We start from the raw sequence: 13,955 nt of genomic DNA on the forward strand, positions 1-13,955 counted from the left end.
TATGTTCACTCCACTGCATTCCCGAGTAAAAAGTATATGTCTGACTCATGTCGGCCGTGCTTTGGGCAGCATGAGTTTGCTGACTGGTTCCCTTTAAGTCTCCCATAATTTTGCTCAAAAATTGGTTGTGTAACTTATATCAATCAATATAACCTCAGCTTTTATTTTTTATACTGTCTGGAAAACAATCCGCTAAGGTGAATCTTAAACTCGGATCTTGGACCAGTCCAACCCAAACCCAATAGTAACAGAGTGGACCGCCGCCAATGCGCAGAGGCCTGACCACGACACACAATCCCACTGATAATGCTGACAATGTTATGACTTTTTATTTGCTTCCAATTGATAACACATCCAGAAATATTCATATTAAAAAGCAAATGGAGATGACATTGATCCTCTTATTTTGTCGCTGACTTTACAACCAGGTCTTGGAATTCTGCAAAAACAAATTTAAATAGTGAATTAATCATCTATAGAAAGTCCTCAATGTAGATAATGACAGCTTCTCATGTCTCTATATTCATACTTATTTGTAGTGGTGAAAGGGCAATAAAATATTCTTATGAAATTGTGAAGTGTCTCTGCTGCCCACATCAATCAACCAGAATCTGTGTGTAATTGTTCTAATTCCATATAGTCAGAGAAAATGGTATTAAGGCCTCCTTCAGAGGTTCGTGTGGAAACATGTACTGTATGTGATAAAATTGTAATGGTATCATCAGTGTGTCATTCTTGTGTTCATTTTTACCATCAGTGTGTCATCCATGTCTCCATTTTTACCATCAGTGTCATCCATGTCTCCGTTTTTACTATCAGTGTGTCATCCATGTCTCCATTTTTACCATCAGTGCCATCTGTGTCTCCATTTTTACCATCAGTGTGTCATCCGTGTCTCCATTTTTACCATCAGTGTCATCCATGTCTCCGTTTTTACCATCAGTGTCATCCATGTCTCCATTTTTACCATCAGTGTCATCTGTGTTTCCGTTTTTTCCATCAGTGCCATCTGTGTGTCCATTTTTACCATCAGTGTGTCATCCGTGTATCCGGTTTTACCATCAGTGTCATCTGTGTCTCCATTTTTACCATCAGTGTCATCCATGTCTCCATTTTTACCATCAGTGTCATCTGTGTCTCCATTTTTACCATCAGTGTCATCCATGTCTCCATTTTTACCATCAGTGTCATCCGTGTCTCCGTTTTTACCATCAGTGTCATCCATGTCTCCATTTTTACCATCAGTGTCATCTGTGTTTCCATTTTTACCATCAGTGTCATCCATGTCTCCATTTTTTCCATCAGTGTCATCTGTGTGTCCGTTTTTACCGTCAGTGTGTCATCCGTGTATCCGGTTTTACCATCAGTGTCATCTGTGTGTCCGTTTTTACCGTCAGTGTGTCATCCGTGTATCCGGTTTTACCATCAGTGTCATCTGTGTGTCCGTTTTTACCATCAGTGTGTCATCCGTGTATCCGGTTTTACCATCAGTGTCATCTGTGTCTCCATTTTTTCCATCAGTGTCATCTGTGTCTCCATTTTTACCATCAGTGTCATCCATGTCTTCGTTTTTACCATCAGTGTTTTATCCATGTCTCCATTTTTACCATCAGTGTCTCATCCATGTCTCCGTTTTTACCATCAGTGTTATCCTTGTGTCCGTTTTTACCATCAGTGTCATCCGTGTGTCCGTTTTTACCATCAGTGTCATCCGTGTGTCCGTTTTTACCATCAGTGTGTCATCTATGTCCATTTTTACCATCAGTGTCATCTGTGTGTCCGTATTTACCATTAGTGTGTCATCCGTGTCTCCGTTTTTACCATCAGTGCCATCTGTGTCTCCATTTCTTCCATCAGTGTCATCTGTGTGTCCGTTTTTACCATTAGTGTGTTATCCATGTCTCCATTTTTACCATCAGTGTCATCCGTGTCTCCATTTTTACCATCAGTGTCATCCATGTCTCCATTTTTACCACCAGTATCATCTGTGTGTCCGTTTTTACAATCGGTGTCATCCATGTGTCCGTTTTTACCATCAGTGTCATCTGTGTCTCCGTTTTTACCATCAGTAATAATAGTAATAATAACTGTAAATATATCTTTCTTTATAAGACAATGTTCCCACATACAAAACAGTCTGTCATTCTTACAGATCCCCTCTAATTTGTATTTTGACACCGCTATCCTTCTATTATGCTATTATTGCACTTACCGCAGACTCCTATCTTCCCATCATTATCTGGATCACCTTCTGCAAAGAAATTACATATTTCTTCTTCTGTTAAAGATCTGGCCGACGGCTGGAATTTTTGAAGAAAATCACTAAAGAAAAAAAACAAAAACACTTTACTTTTCTGGCCAATTTAGCATATTTCTATATAATTTGCAAATTTGTGTATAATTTTCTAATGTATTATGAGTGTAAAATATTCTCAAAATCTCCACGAATCTGCAATTATCTTCACATTTTACTTGCAGAAGCGAAAAAAATCCGTCCTGATCATCTGACACGGCGTGAACACTGCGTATAACAAGCTGTGTATTGTGTGACCACCGTCCCGTGACCACGAATGGGTTTAGCAACTGGAAGTGAACAGTAAAGGTTCTTAATGAATGACATCAAGCAGAGATATCGGAAACCATTGATACAGAAAGTGAAGATGTGAAGATCTTACCCAACATCTGCTCCGTCCAGACTTCCATCCCCATTGGTGTCCAATAACTGGAAGACTTCTCTGACTTGCGGAGGTGTCAGGCCACTTATCTTAGAGGTCTGGAAGAATTTTGTTGCTTTAAAGGTTCCAGGTTCTGAAGCCAGAAATAAAGGGTAGAAATAAGATTTTACTTTGCTCTTATCTTTCTAAAGTTTATAATTATACAGCAGGAATAAATGTAAAGAGGTTTACAAATAAAAGCTTTCAATCAGCAATAAAGAAGTGTCCTTATCTCTAGTTTCCATCTTGACAGATAATAATGTTTAAATAAATCAACTTTCTATGGGATGTGAGAGGACTTTAGGTTCATCCATATTCAGGGGTCCTGGTGGATTTCTATCGCCACAGCACATACTGCACATTAGCTGCTCGTCATCACATTAGTGGGGGCAGATAGGTTATGGGAGCTCAATTATTTCTGTTTACATAAATCTGTTTTTTAGGAGAAAGCCGATGTATTGTCTGTATTGTATTTCAATAATATATCAGTCATAATTTAGATTTAAATGTCTTATTTTAATCTTAGCTACGTCTGGGCTCTACAATTTAGTATCTATCTATTATCTATCATCATCATCTATCTATTATCTATTTATCATCTATTATCTATCTATCTATTTATTATCTATTTATCATCTATTATCTATCTATTATCTATATATTTATTATCTATTTATTATCTATCTATCTATTATCAATCCATCTGTCTTATTCATCTATCTCTTGTTTATTTAGATAATATAAATATTTTTTTCTGTCTTTCTATGATTTATCTATCTCTTATTTATATATCTATCTATCTATATATCCATCTATTATCTATCTAGTAGTTATCTATTCATCTGTCTCATTCATGTATCTTATGTCTATTTATGTAATCTAAATATTTGTTATAGCTTTTTTCTTTCTTTCTGTGTATCTATTATCTATCTATCTATCTATCTATCTATCTATCTATCTATCTATCTATCTATCTATCTATCGTGTATCTTTCTATTATTTATTTATTTATTTCTCTTATCTATCTATATATTATCTATTTATCTATCTATCTGTCAATCCATCCATCCAGAAAAAAAAAGAAAAAAAGAAGCAGCACCAGCAAGAGAAAACAGAGGTGCCAAGCCTCACAGGCAATTACTGTTCCTCCAATATAAAGACAATAAATGGAGGCAGCAATTGAAAAGTAGAAAAAAAGTATGATTTAATAGCCCATAAAGGCAACATTTCAGTGCAAGATGAGACTTGAAAAACGTTCTAATCTTCAAACGGATCTATCTATTATCTATCTGTTTGTCATCTATCTACCGTATCTATTATCTATCAATGATCTATCTACTATCTATTATCAGTCTATCTATCTATCTATCTATCTATCTATCTATCTATTATCTATCTATTATGTATCTATCTATTTTCTATCTAATATATATCTATTATCTATCTATCTATCTATCTATCTATCTATCTCATCTATCTCTCTATCTATCATATATCTATCTATTTTCTATCTAATATATATCTATTATCTATCTATCTATCATTTTTTCTTTAAAATGTTTTGTGGCACTAAATCACCTTCATGTTTTTAGGCAGCTGGGGTCTAGTGTTACTCGGGTTAATTCTGTGACTGTCCTATACCAGCATCTGGTGCATGCACATTGTGCAGATGAGCAGTACTCCTTGTGCCACTTTGCATACGCAGTGAATGGAGGTGTACTCTTTTGGCCTCATCTGCATATATGCCTAATTCAGGCCAACATCGATCTATCTGCTAGTAACATAAATGCTAACATAGTCTAAACAGAGGAAGTCTTCAGAAATCACCAGGTCAGTATGTAGCAATAATAAAAAGTGCTAATGATTTAAAATAACACGTTTGCTTTATATAACAGAAAATAATTCAGAAAGAGATATTTACCTTTGCACTCATTGAGAGCTGCTTTGATATCAGAGTCACTTAAAATGGAGCACATTTTTTATCTATAAATGGATAAATATACATGAAGAATCAAGGACACATACATTGCATGGGGTACAATACAAGTCTTTTGCTATGCTATCTATACATTAGAAAAATGGGTAAAAATATAAAAATCCTAGCAGTGAGATATTACTAAAGGTAAAACCATACATATTATTTATCATTTGATAGATCAGGAAAGAAAAACGGTTCCAAATGCTACTTTAAATTTAAGAAAGAGAGGGATGGCAAAGGGGTTCACATCATGGCCCTAATTTATGTTACCGCACAGTAATCTTATACCGCTTGCTTGATGTATGCAACATATACTGTCATATATATGCCTAATATTAACTTCCACATAGACATAAAACAATAAAAATACAATCTTCAGAATGCAGAACATTTTCTAGATTTCCTTTTCTACCCTATGGCAGTTGTCCACATTCTACCAGGTTGTCCATATATTTTGAGATACTTACATGTTACTTTACTTGTTTTCTCAGTGTAGTAAATATTCCATGATTCTAGTATAACATCTAGCTCAATATATAGCACATACAGGGTGGGACACATCTTCTTACTCCCTAATTTCACAATAATAAAGTAACAGTTATAATTAATAAAAGTTTACAATCCTGATTGCATCATGTCTGATTGCAAATTCTACTGCGACAATAAAGTCTTAGTTATTTAATGCTGACAAACATATTTTAGTAATTACAGAAAAGTTACTGTAATTTTATTAATTTGGGGCGATATTTTTGACACAGTGAATTACAGTTTTTAGTCTTTCCTCAGAAACTTTTCTTACAAAAAGAGCAGGGTTTTCATAGATGTGCCAAATTTTTCTAATTTTTTTTACTGTGGTAAAACTGAAAATAAAACATAAATTAAAACATTGATAATTCTGCATCAGTATTTCTATAGAATTGTGTACAGTAAATCTAATGTTTCCTTATATAGCACTTTTTATTTCTTCCCTTTGTGGCTAGGCTTACAGCTTTTTGACAATCATGGTTGGTGTGATTGATTGAGTCGGTCAGCCAAATATATGCCCCAGACATGCCCAATTGGATGTCATTACAGATGTGTATGTTTTTCCCTTACTAGCATTAAAAAATTATAATGTGCATTATTTGTATTTTTTTTATTTGTTGATAACTCTACAATTTTGAGATATTAGTATACCAATGTATACAAGATACTTGCTTGGCACATTCCTTGCTGATAATTGTCTATTTGCACATTACATTGGGAATAGAGATTTTCCAGACATATATACCAAATGGTAACCACAAGTGGACTTATCCTATGCAAAAGAAAAGTTTACTAAAAAAAAAAAAGAAGTGACACGTCTGACCACTGTTGCGTGACTGAAAGTGTAAGGACTCTGAACATTTTTTATGACCTTTTTGTGCATTACTGCCCTTTTCCAAGATGGCGTCTTTGGTCTCATGTGCACTGTGTCTTCCTGCTATAAAACTCCACCCCAGCCTTCAGTCTGTGCTAGAGTATTCTGCCCTGCATCCAGCTCCTGACCTCTGGTGACTTCCTGGCTATATACCTGCTCCTGTGAACCTGTGGAGTTATCCTGCTACTCTGCTCTGAGTTCCTGCTGCATACACCAGTTCCAGTAATCCTCCTTCATCTGCTGCTCGTGTTTGCTTCCATCTGCATTTGCTGGACATGTAAGCTGTTTCTGCTCTGCAAGAACCTGAGACTATTACCCAGACCTCCCTGGTTGAGCTAAGATATTATTTGAACTGCCTTATAAGCTTATCTATCTGTGTTTTGGACTAAGCAAGGACTTATTCGTGTCAAGTATCCTCAAGAATAACTGTGCTTCATAGACTTTCTGCGTGATTGCATTTTCCTCTGAAGTTTCCTATAGACTGCTGAGCTGCATTTGATATTTGCACCAAGTGTTGTGGACTTGAGTTTCTCTCTGCACCTGTTTGAATCACCGTGTGATAATATAGACTTTACCACTTATAAAACTGTGTCCTGTAGTTGTCTTGTTCCACGCAAAGAGTCTCCTGAGTTATCCCCTATAATTATTACAGAAAGCTCGTGGCTGTAAGAAGAAATAAAGTTTATTTTTTCCAGATGCTGCACTTTCAGTACAGCTACCGGGCACCTTCATAATGCTATTAACCTGTCGATTCATCCTATATCTGCAGGTTAATAGCGCTATCGGACATGACAGGTTCCCTTTTGCTGAAACTAACAGCAGTGCAAGCGGTTTAAAATTGGGTGATGAACAGCCCAGCTGTGCTAAAAAGGTGAGGTTCTTATAGACCGTTTCATGTCACAGGTCATATATGATGGCAAGAAGGAGCACAGGAACAAGACACAAGGTAGTTATACTGCATCAGACAAAGATTTTAAAGCAGACTGGGTTTTCAACATGTGCTATTCCAGAAATGGCCAACATTGAGGACTGCAAATGCAGTGGAAGACCAAGGAAACTTAGTGCAGCAGATGAAAGATACATCATGCTTATGTCCCTTTGAAATCGGAAGATTTTCAGCAGTGCCATCAGCTGAAACGAGTTTGACCCAACTACATGAATCTACTGTTCAGAGAAGTCTGGCCAGGAGTGGTCTTTATGGAAGAATTGAAGCCTTAAAGCTTCATACCTTTGACATGGAAACAAGACCAAACAACTCAATTATGCACTAAAACATGGGAACAGAGGTGCAGAAAAATGGCAGCCAGTGCTCTGAACTGATGAGTCAAAATGTAAATATTAAGAAGCAAATCAAAGCAACTTGTTCACCAAAGTGCTGGAGAGTAGCACAATAATGAGGGTCTGCAGACAACAGTGAAGTACAGTGTAGACTCCTGCAAGTTTGTGGCTGCATTTCAGCAAATGGAGTTGTGTATTTGGTCAGGTGTCCTCAATCCTAAGAAATACAATGAATACAATGAAGTAATACCATCGGTGAGGCTTCTGATTGGCTCCAAAATTATTCTGCAGGGCAATGGACCCGAACACACAACCAATGTCATTAAGAAATATCATTAGATATTAATGAAAATCAAGGTGTCCTGGAAGTGAGATATTGCCTCCAGAGAGCCCTGATCTCAACGTCATCAGATCTGGGTTGTATTACATGAAAAGAGAGAAGACTTTGTTTATGCCTTCATCCACCAAAGATATGTAGTTAGCTCTCCGAGATGTCTGGAGCAACCTCCCTGACAAGTTCCTTCAACATTATGTGCAAGTTTAACTAGAAGAACCAATGCTTTGATGCTGTTTGGAAGGCCAAGGGCAGTCAATTAAATATGGATTAATTTAAATTTCTCTTCTGTTCATTCTCTTTGTATAAGTCTGAAGACCAAATACTGGCATGCCTGCATCTAAACTACAAGGTTAGATTTTTTGCAGACACCTCTGTGACCTGTTGAGGGTTCATCAGGTTTTCTCCCTGCTCTTCCCCCAAACATTGTGGTTTTATTAGACTACTCCCTTATAATTAATCACATTCGCTTGTTCCTTATAATTAATTGGCAAATGTTAAGGTACTTCAAGTGATTTATGACTTCATGACCTTCGTGTACTGGAGAACTTCATGACCCAAACGTAAAGAAGTTTGATTATTGGTAACTTGCTGATCAGTGGGGGACTCTCTGATCAATTTCGCATAGTCTACTACGCTATTGTTCCCAGCTTCAAAGACATATACTGTAGAGGAAAAAAAGCCCAAGGGGAGTCCAAATTGTATGTCTTGGATTCTGTTTGATAATTGAAGTCTATCAGAGATGAGTGAATATTTTATAATTCCAATTCACCAGATTCACTGAATAAAAAATACTCCTAAGCCTCTAATTGTTTTTTTAAAAACATGTTCAATGATATTTTGTTTTGTCACACATCAAGCATGGAATGTCCTGCTGGGGGAACCATGGGAATTCTATGGTGGGCTTGCCCTCACAATGTGTTTATTATCCCTGTACTGTGACATCACTGTGATTATTATCTCTGTACTGTGACATCACTGTGTGTATTATCTCTGTACTGTGAAATCACTATGTTTATTATCCCTGTACTGTGACATCACTGTGATTATTATCTCTATACTGTGAAATCACTATATTTATTATCCCTGTACTGTGACATCACTGTGTGTATTATCCCTGTACTGTGACATCACTGTGTGTATTATCTCTTTACTGTGACTTCACTGTGTGAATTATATCTGTACTGTGACATCACTGTGTGTATTATCTCTGTACTGTGACATCACTGTGTGTATTATCTCTGTACTGTGACATCACTGTGTGTATTATCTCTGTACTGTGACATCACTGTGTGTATTATCTCTGTACTGTGACATCACTGTGTGTATTATCTCTGTACTGTGACATCACTGTGTGTATTATCTCTGTACTGTGACATCACTGTGTGTATTATCTATGTACTGTGACATCACTGTGCTTATTATCCTTGTACTGTGACATAACTTTGCTTATAATTCCTGTACTGTGACATCACTGCATATATTATCCCTGTATTGTGACATCACTGTGTTTATTATCTATGTACTATGAAATCACTGTGTGTATTATCCCTGTACTGTGACATCACTGTGTTTATTATCCCTGTACTGTGACATCACTATGTGTATTATCCCTGAACTGTGACATCACTGTGTTTATTATCCCTGTACTGTGACATCACTGTGTGTATTATCTCTGTACTGTGACATCACTGTGTGTATCATCCCTGTACTGTGACATCACTGTGTGTATTATCCCTGTACTGTGACATCACTGTGTATTATCTCTGTACTGTGACATCACTGTGTGTATTATCCCTGTACTGTGACATCACTGTGTGTATTATCTCTGTACTGTGACATCACTGTGTGTATTATCCCTGTATTGTGACATCACTGTGTATTATCTCTGTACTGTGATATCACTCTGTATTATCACTGCGCTTATTATCCTTGTACTGTGACATCACCTTGCTTATAATTCCTGTACTGTGACATCACTGTGTATTATCCCTGTACTGTGACATCACTGTGATTATTATCCCTGTACTGTGACATCACTGTTTATTATCCCTGTACTGTGACATCACTGTGTGTATTACCCCTGTACTGTGACATCACTGTGTGTATTATCCCTGTCCTGTGACATCACTGTTTATTATCCCTGTACTGTGACATCACTGTGTGTATTATCTCTGTACTGTGATATCACTCTGTATTATCCCTGTACTGTGACATCACTGTGTTTATTGTACTTGTGCTATGACATCACTGTGCTGTGTATTTTTTACCCTGTACTGTGCCATCCAGTTTATTGTCCCTGCACTTTCACATCACTGTGTGTATTATCCCTGTACTGTGACATCTCTTTGTTTATAAGCCCTGTACTGTGACATCATAGTAAAAAATAATTGCAAAGAAGACAATTACAAAAATATCAATTACAAAATTACAATTGTCAAATACCAAATGCAATTGCAAAACTAGAAATTACGAGAAAACAAAGCACTACATGAAATCATACCATACATAGTAAATACCGCATATAATATAATTGGTGCAAAGGAATATTGTAAATGGTGTATCCAGTAGATTAACAGTAAAGACCAATATAAAGTCCTGCCCTACTACACTGAAAATGGAGCATGTAGCATAGCTGGTAAAACCATAATATCATAAATGGTGTTTTTTACAAAAACCTCTTGAGTTTCTCTCCTTTTATGCCATAGCAGCCAATGACTTACAGGTATTCTTTGCAGCATGAGATGGTACATTGTCATGCATGCCGCTGGTTTCGCTATGGATGGCACGGTTCGCTTTTTTATACCATGGAAGAAAGTGGTCAGTTAGAAACTATATACTTTTCCAAAGTCATTTTCATACTTTTAGGGACCCTAATGGGTCCTACTATCTCTCTCCCCTGATTCCCCAAAAAATGGCTCCGCTACCTCCTTGCTAATATCGCAGTTTTGTAGAGACATGGTGACTATCCACCAACAATCCACTGCTCCTTGCCTCTGGACCATCAAAGGTTGCACAGCACTCATCAGTAACCAAGACTGTTTTAAAATTAGTCTTCGTGTATGTCTGGGCCCCCTGCAACTGTTTCTGCTTGTAAGGGGTGGCCAATTAGTAGGTTTATACATAACTACAAGCCTTTGGAGGATCCTACACCATGAAATTCATGGGACTCCAGAGGCACCAGTAGCTTCAAATACCTGTTTGCTGCTTTGTAATGGAATTTTAGCAACTACTTTCTTAATCCAATGAATTTGTCTGGCAGAAACCTTCCTCATTATGCCTTTATCTGCATTAACCCATATATGCTCTGTATCAGCCACAAACCTCTTCATGGCATGATGATCACACTTATGTTTTTATACCGTGTCCAAGGCATGGCACTATTTGATGCTTTTCGGCAGCAGAGAGATCCTTTTACTTTCCCATATTGCTTGAAAACTGTGACTTGCTTAATAATGTGGAATGTCCTTTTTAAGTAGTTTTCCTTTGATTGGGCTTACCTGACAAGCTAATTATCACAAGTGTTTGAGATTGAATTCAGTGATCCAAAGAACCCTGAGACATAATACGATCCATGAGTTTATTTGAAAAAAAAACCACATCTTTATGATGCTTAAATCCAATTTGCGTAATAATTTGGAACACGGTGTATAAACGTTACAAATTATTAATACACATCCACAGAAAGAAATAAAAAGGTAAACGTAACAGATATACACAACAAAAAAGGGACCTCCATCCTGCATAGATCCTATTATGGTAAGTCACTTCACCCTTTTATAGACCAAATATTTATCCTCATATCATCTAACTGACCCTTTACCTTTTAAATCCGTATATTCTCATTTAGCAGACATCTTGCCCTCACATCTGTGGACCAATAAGTTCAAAGCTGTAAGGTCCCCAACTATTTTGTGACCAAACAGCGTTCATTCTTAATTATACCAGACATATTGTTCAGTAGGTCAAGGGACATGAGCCATTATTCATATGAGCCTGTACGTTGATTCTTGTTGTATGTTAATTTGTGGAATGCCTGCTGATTCAGTATTGTATGAGCTCCCTCCGGTTTAGTAGTCTACACAACTTGAAGGACAAACATGTAGGTTAATTGAACAATCAAACAATGAGGAATTACCTCCACCCACTTTCCCCGAACCTGTGGGAGAATGCCCTGAATGAGAGCTGTGGAATATAAAAAGGGGGCTTCCTCTATTTACAGAGAGACTGTACAGGATAAGTCCAATGAAACATGGCTCCATCTGATGGAATACAGATCTGCTCCATTGCCCACTACTGAACTCACAAAGACGTTTGAAGAACCCCGGTTGGGACTGTACTATATGTTGTTACCGGCTGGAGCTGGATACACCTGCTACGGTTGTGGTATCCATCGTCTGGAGGAGCTTAATCTGTGACTGCAGGCTATAGCGGCAGGAGATACAAAAGCTGTCAGTCAACCAAAAGTTGGGAGACAGTGTGCACCACCTGGTATGGGGGCAGAGGAACTATTGGCCACGGGTTGGGATCTTGTAGACCGGGAGCATTGCATTGTGGCCATCTACCCTGAGTTCCTGTGAGACTGTGGATGTAAGAAATAAAAATAGTTGCATCGTCTACCTGCCTAGGTGATTATTACAACCCACAACCTCAGATCCTCACATATACAATATATAACAGGTATATCTCAAAAACAGTTTATTAAGAAACAAGATAAAAAATATTATGAGATACTGTAGGTAATCCCATAGCCCGCTGATTATTCTCCATGATAGGACCCATCAACATCAACGTGTCCAGGGTGTGTGTCATCCACCTCACATGACAATATTCCTACAGTATAAAAAAAACCCCACACAATTAAAAACATCATAAAATAACAATAAAAAACATACAGAAGACAAGCATATATTATCTATTTAATATACGGGAGTGTAATTAATAATTATTAAGCAATGTTTAAACCCTTAGCTTATAGACTATCCATAATAGAGATCCGCTTTAGCTATTTCTTTTTTAAATAGGCAAATCTTATCCCCACCCCTTCTCAAGATGGGGGAACATGATTTATCACCTGATTGATAGTGTGTGACACCCTCTTAAAGTTTCGAGGAATAGGTAATTCCATTATACCAATACGGATATTGATTTTTTTTGTTTGCTGATTCTCATCTTTACTTCCATGGTCATCTCCTCTACAGAAATAAGTCCACATAGGCATTAATAAATGTACGGCAAAACTGGAGATGCATATACAGTATATCTATGTTTGATATTAGAACATCTCCCTGTATGTGGATGTGTACAGACATTACCTTTTACCATGATGTTACAGCAAACACTTCCCAACAAGGGAAATGACATAGTTTAGCTGCTCCTAAAAATGTCTGTGTACAACTCTTATCTGCCCCAATGTCCGTTTTTACCAGTTTATCCTTCAGGTTATGACCCGTTTATAGAATAATAAAAGGGACAATTTAATTTCTGTTACTGTCGGGCATCACCTGTAAATAAAGAGAAGAGTGGGATGTCACTCCTATGATTGGTGAAAATTTTTTAAATGTCTGTTATCTGATTGGTGCTGATTAATTATGAAGGTGTGTGTGTATATACAGTATATATACACTGCTCAAAAAAAATAAAGGGAACACTAAAATCCCACATTCCAGATATCACTAAATGAAATATTTCAGTTGCAAATCTTTATTCAGAATCATTACATAGTGGAATGTGTTGAGAACAATAAAACATAAAAATTATCAATGTAAATCACAACTAATATCCCACGGAGGTCTGGATTTGGAATGATGCTCAAAATCAAAGTGGAAAATAAAATTACAGGCTGATCCAACTTCAGTGGAAATGCCTCAAGACAAGGAAATGATGCTCAGTAGTGTGTGTGGCCTCCACGTGCCTGTATGACCTCCCTACAGTGCCTGGGCATGTTCGTGATGATCTCTTGAGGGACCTCCTCCCAGACCTGGACTAAAGCATCCGGCAACTCCTGGACAGTCTGTGGTGCTACGTGACATTGGTGGATGGTGCGAGACATGATGTCCCAGATGTGTTCAATCAGATTCTGGCGGGCTAGTCCATAGCTTCAATGTCTTCATCTTGCAGGAACTGCTGACACACTCCGGCCACATGAGATTTGGCATTGTCCTGCATTAGGAGGAACCCAGGGCCAACCGCACCAGCATATGGTCTCACAAGGGGTCTGAGGATCTCATCTTGGTACCTAATGGCAGTCAG

General features: G+C 37.4%; 1 protein-coding gene across 1 annotated transcript; it reads right to left on the reverse strand.

Moving 5' to 3' along the window:
- Positions 1-310: 310 nt before the first annotated feature.
- Positions 311-5,217, reverse strand: LOC143784908 (oncomodulin-like). The gene is made up of 5 exons (XM_077273537.1): positions 5,160-5,217; positions 4,636-4,697; positions 2,676-2,808; positions 2,213-2,322; positions 311-439 (listed from the first exon to the last, which is right to left on the reverse strand). Exons 2-5 carry the CDS (start codon positions 4,688-4,690, stop codon positions 402-404), a joined length of 336 nt encoding a protein of 111 aa, XP_077129652.1. The 5' UTR covers positions 4,691-4,697; positions 5,160-5,217; the 3' UTR covers positions 311-401.
- Between the last annotated feature and the right edge of the window lie 8,738 nt (positions 5,218-13,955).

The sequence above is a fragment of the Ranitomeya variabilis genome, chromosome 7, assembly GCF_051348905.1.
Source record: "Ranitomeya variabilis isolate aRanVar5 chromosome 7, aRanVar5.hap1, whole genome shotgun sequence".
NCBI lineage: Eukaryota > Metazoa > Chordata > Amphibia > Anura > Dendrobatidae > Ranitomeya > Ranitomeya variabilis.

Bases quoted from the DNA above. Each gene is read 5' to 3' on its own strand.
- LOC143784908 (XM_077273537.1), bottom strand. From the start codon at position 4,690: ATGTGCTCCATTTTAAGTGACTCTGATATCAAAGCAGCTCTCAATGAG. The intron at 2,809-4,635 runs GTAAATATCTCT...TTCTGGCTTCAG, and splicing joins AGCTCTCAATGAGTGCAAAG to AACCTGGAACCTTTAAAGCA. The intron at 2,323-2,675 runs GTAAGATCTTCA...TTTTTTCTTTAG, and splicing joins CTGGACGGAGCAGATGTTGG to TGATTTTCTTCAAAAATTCC.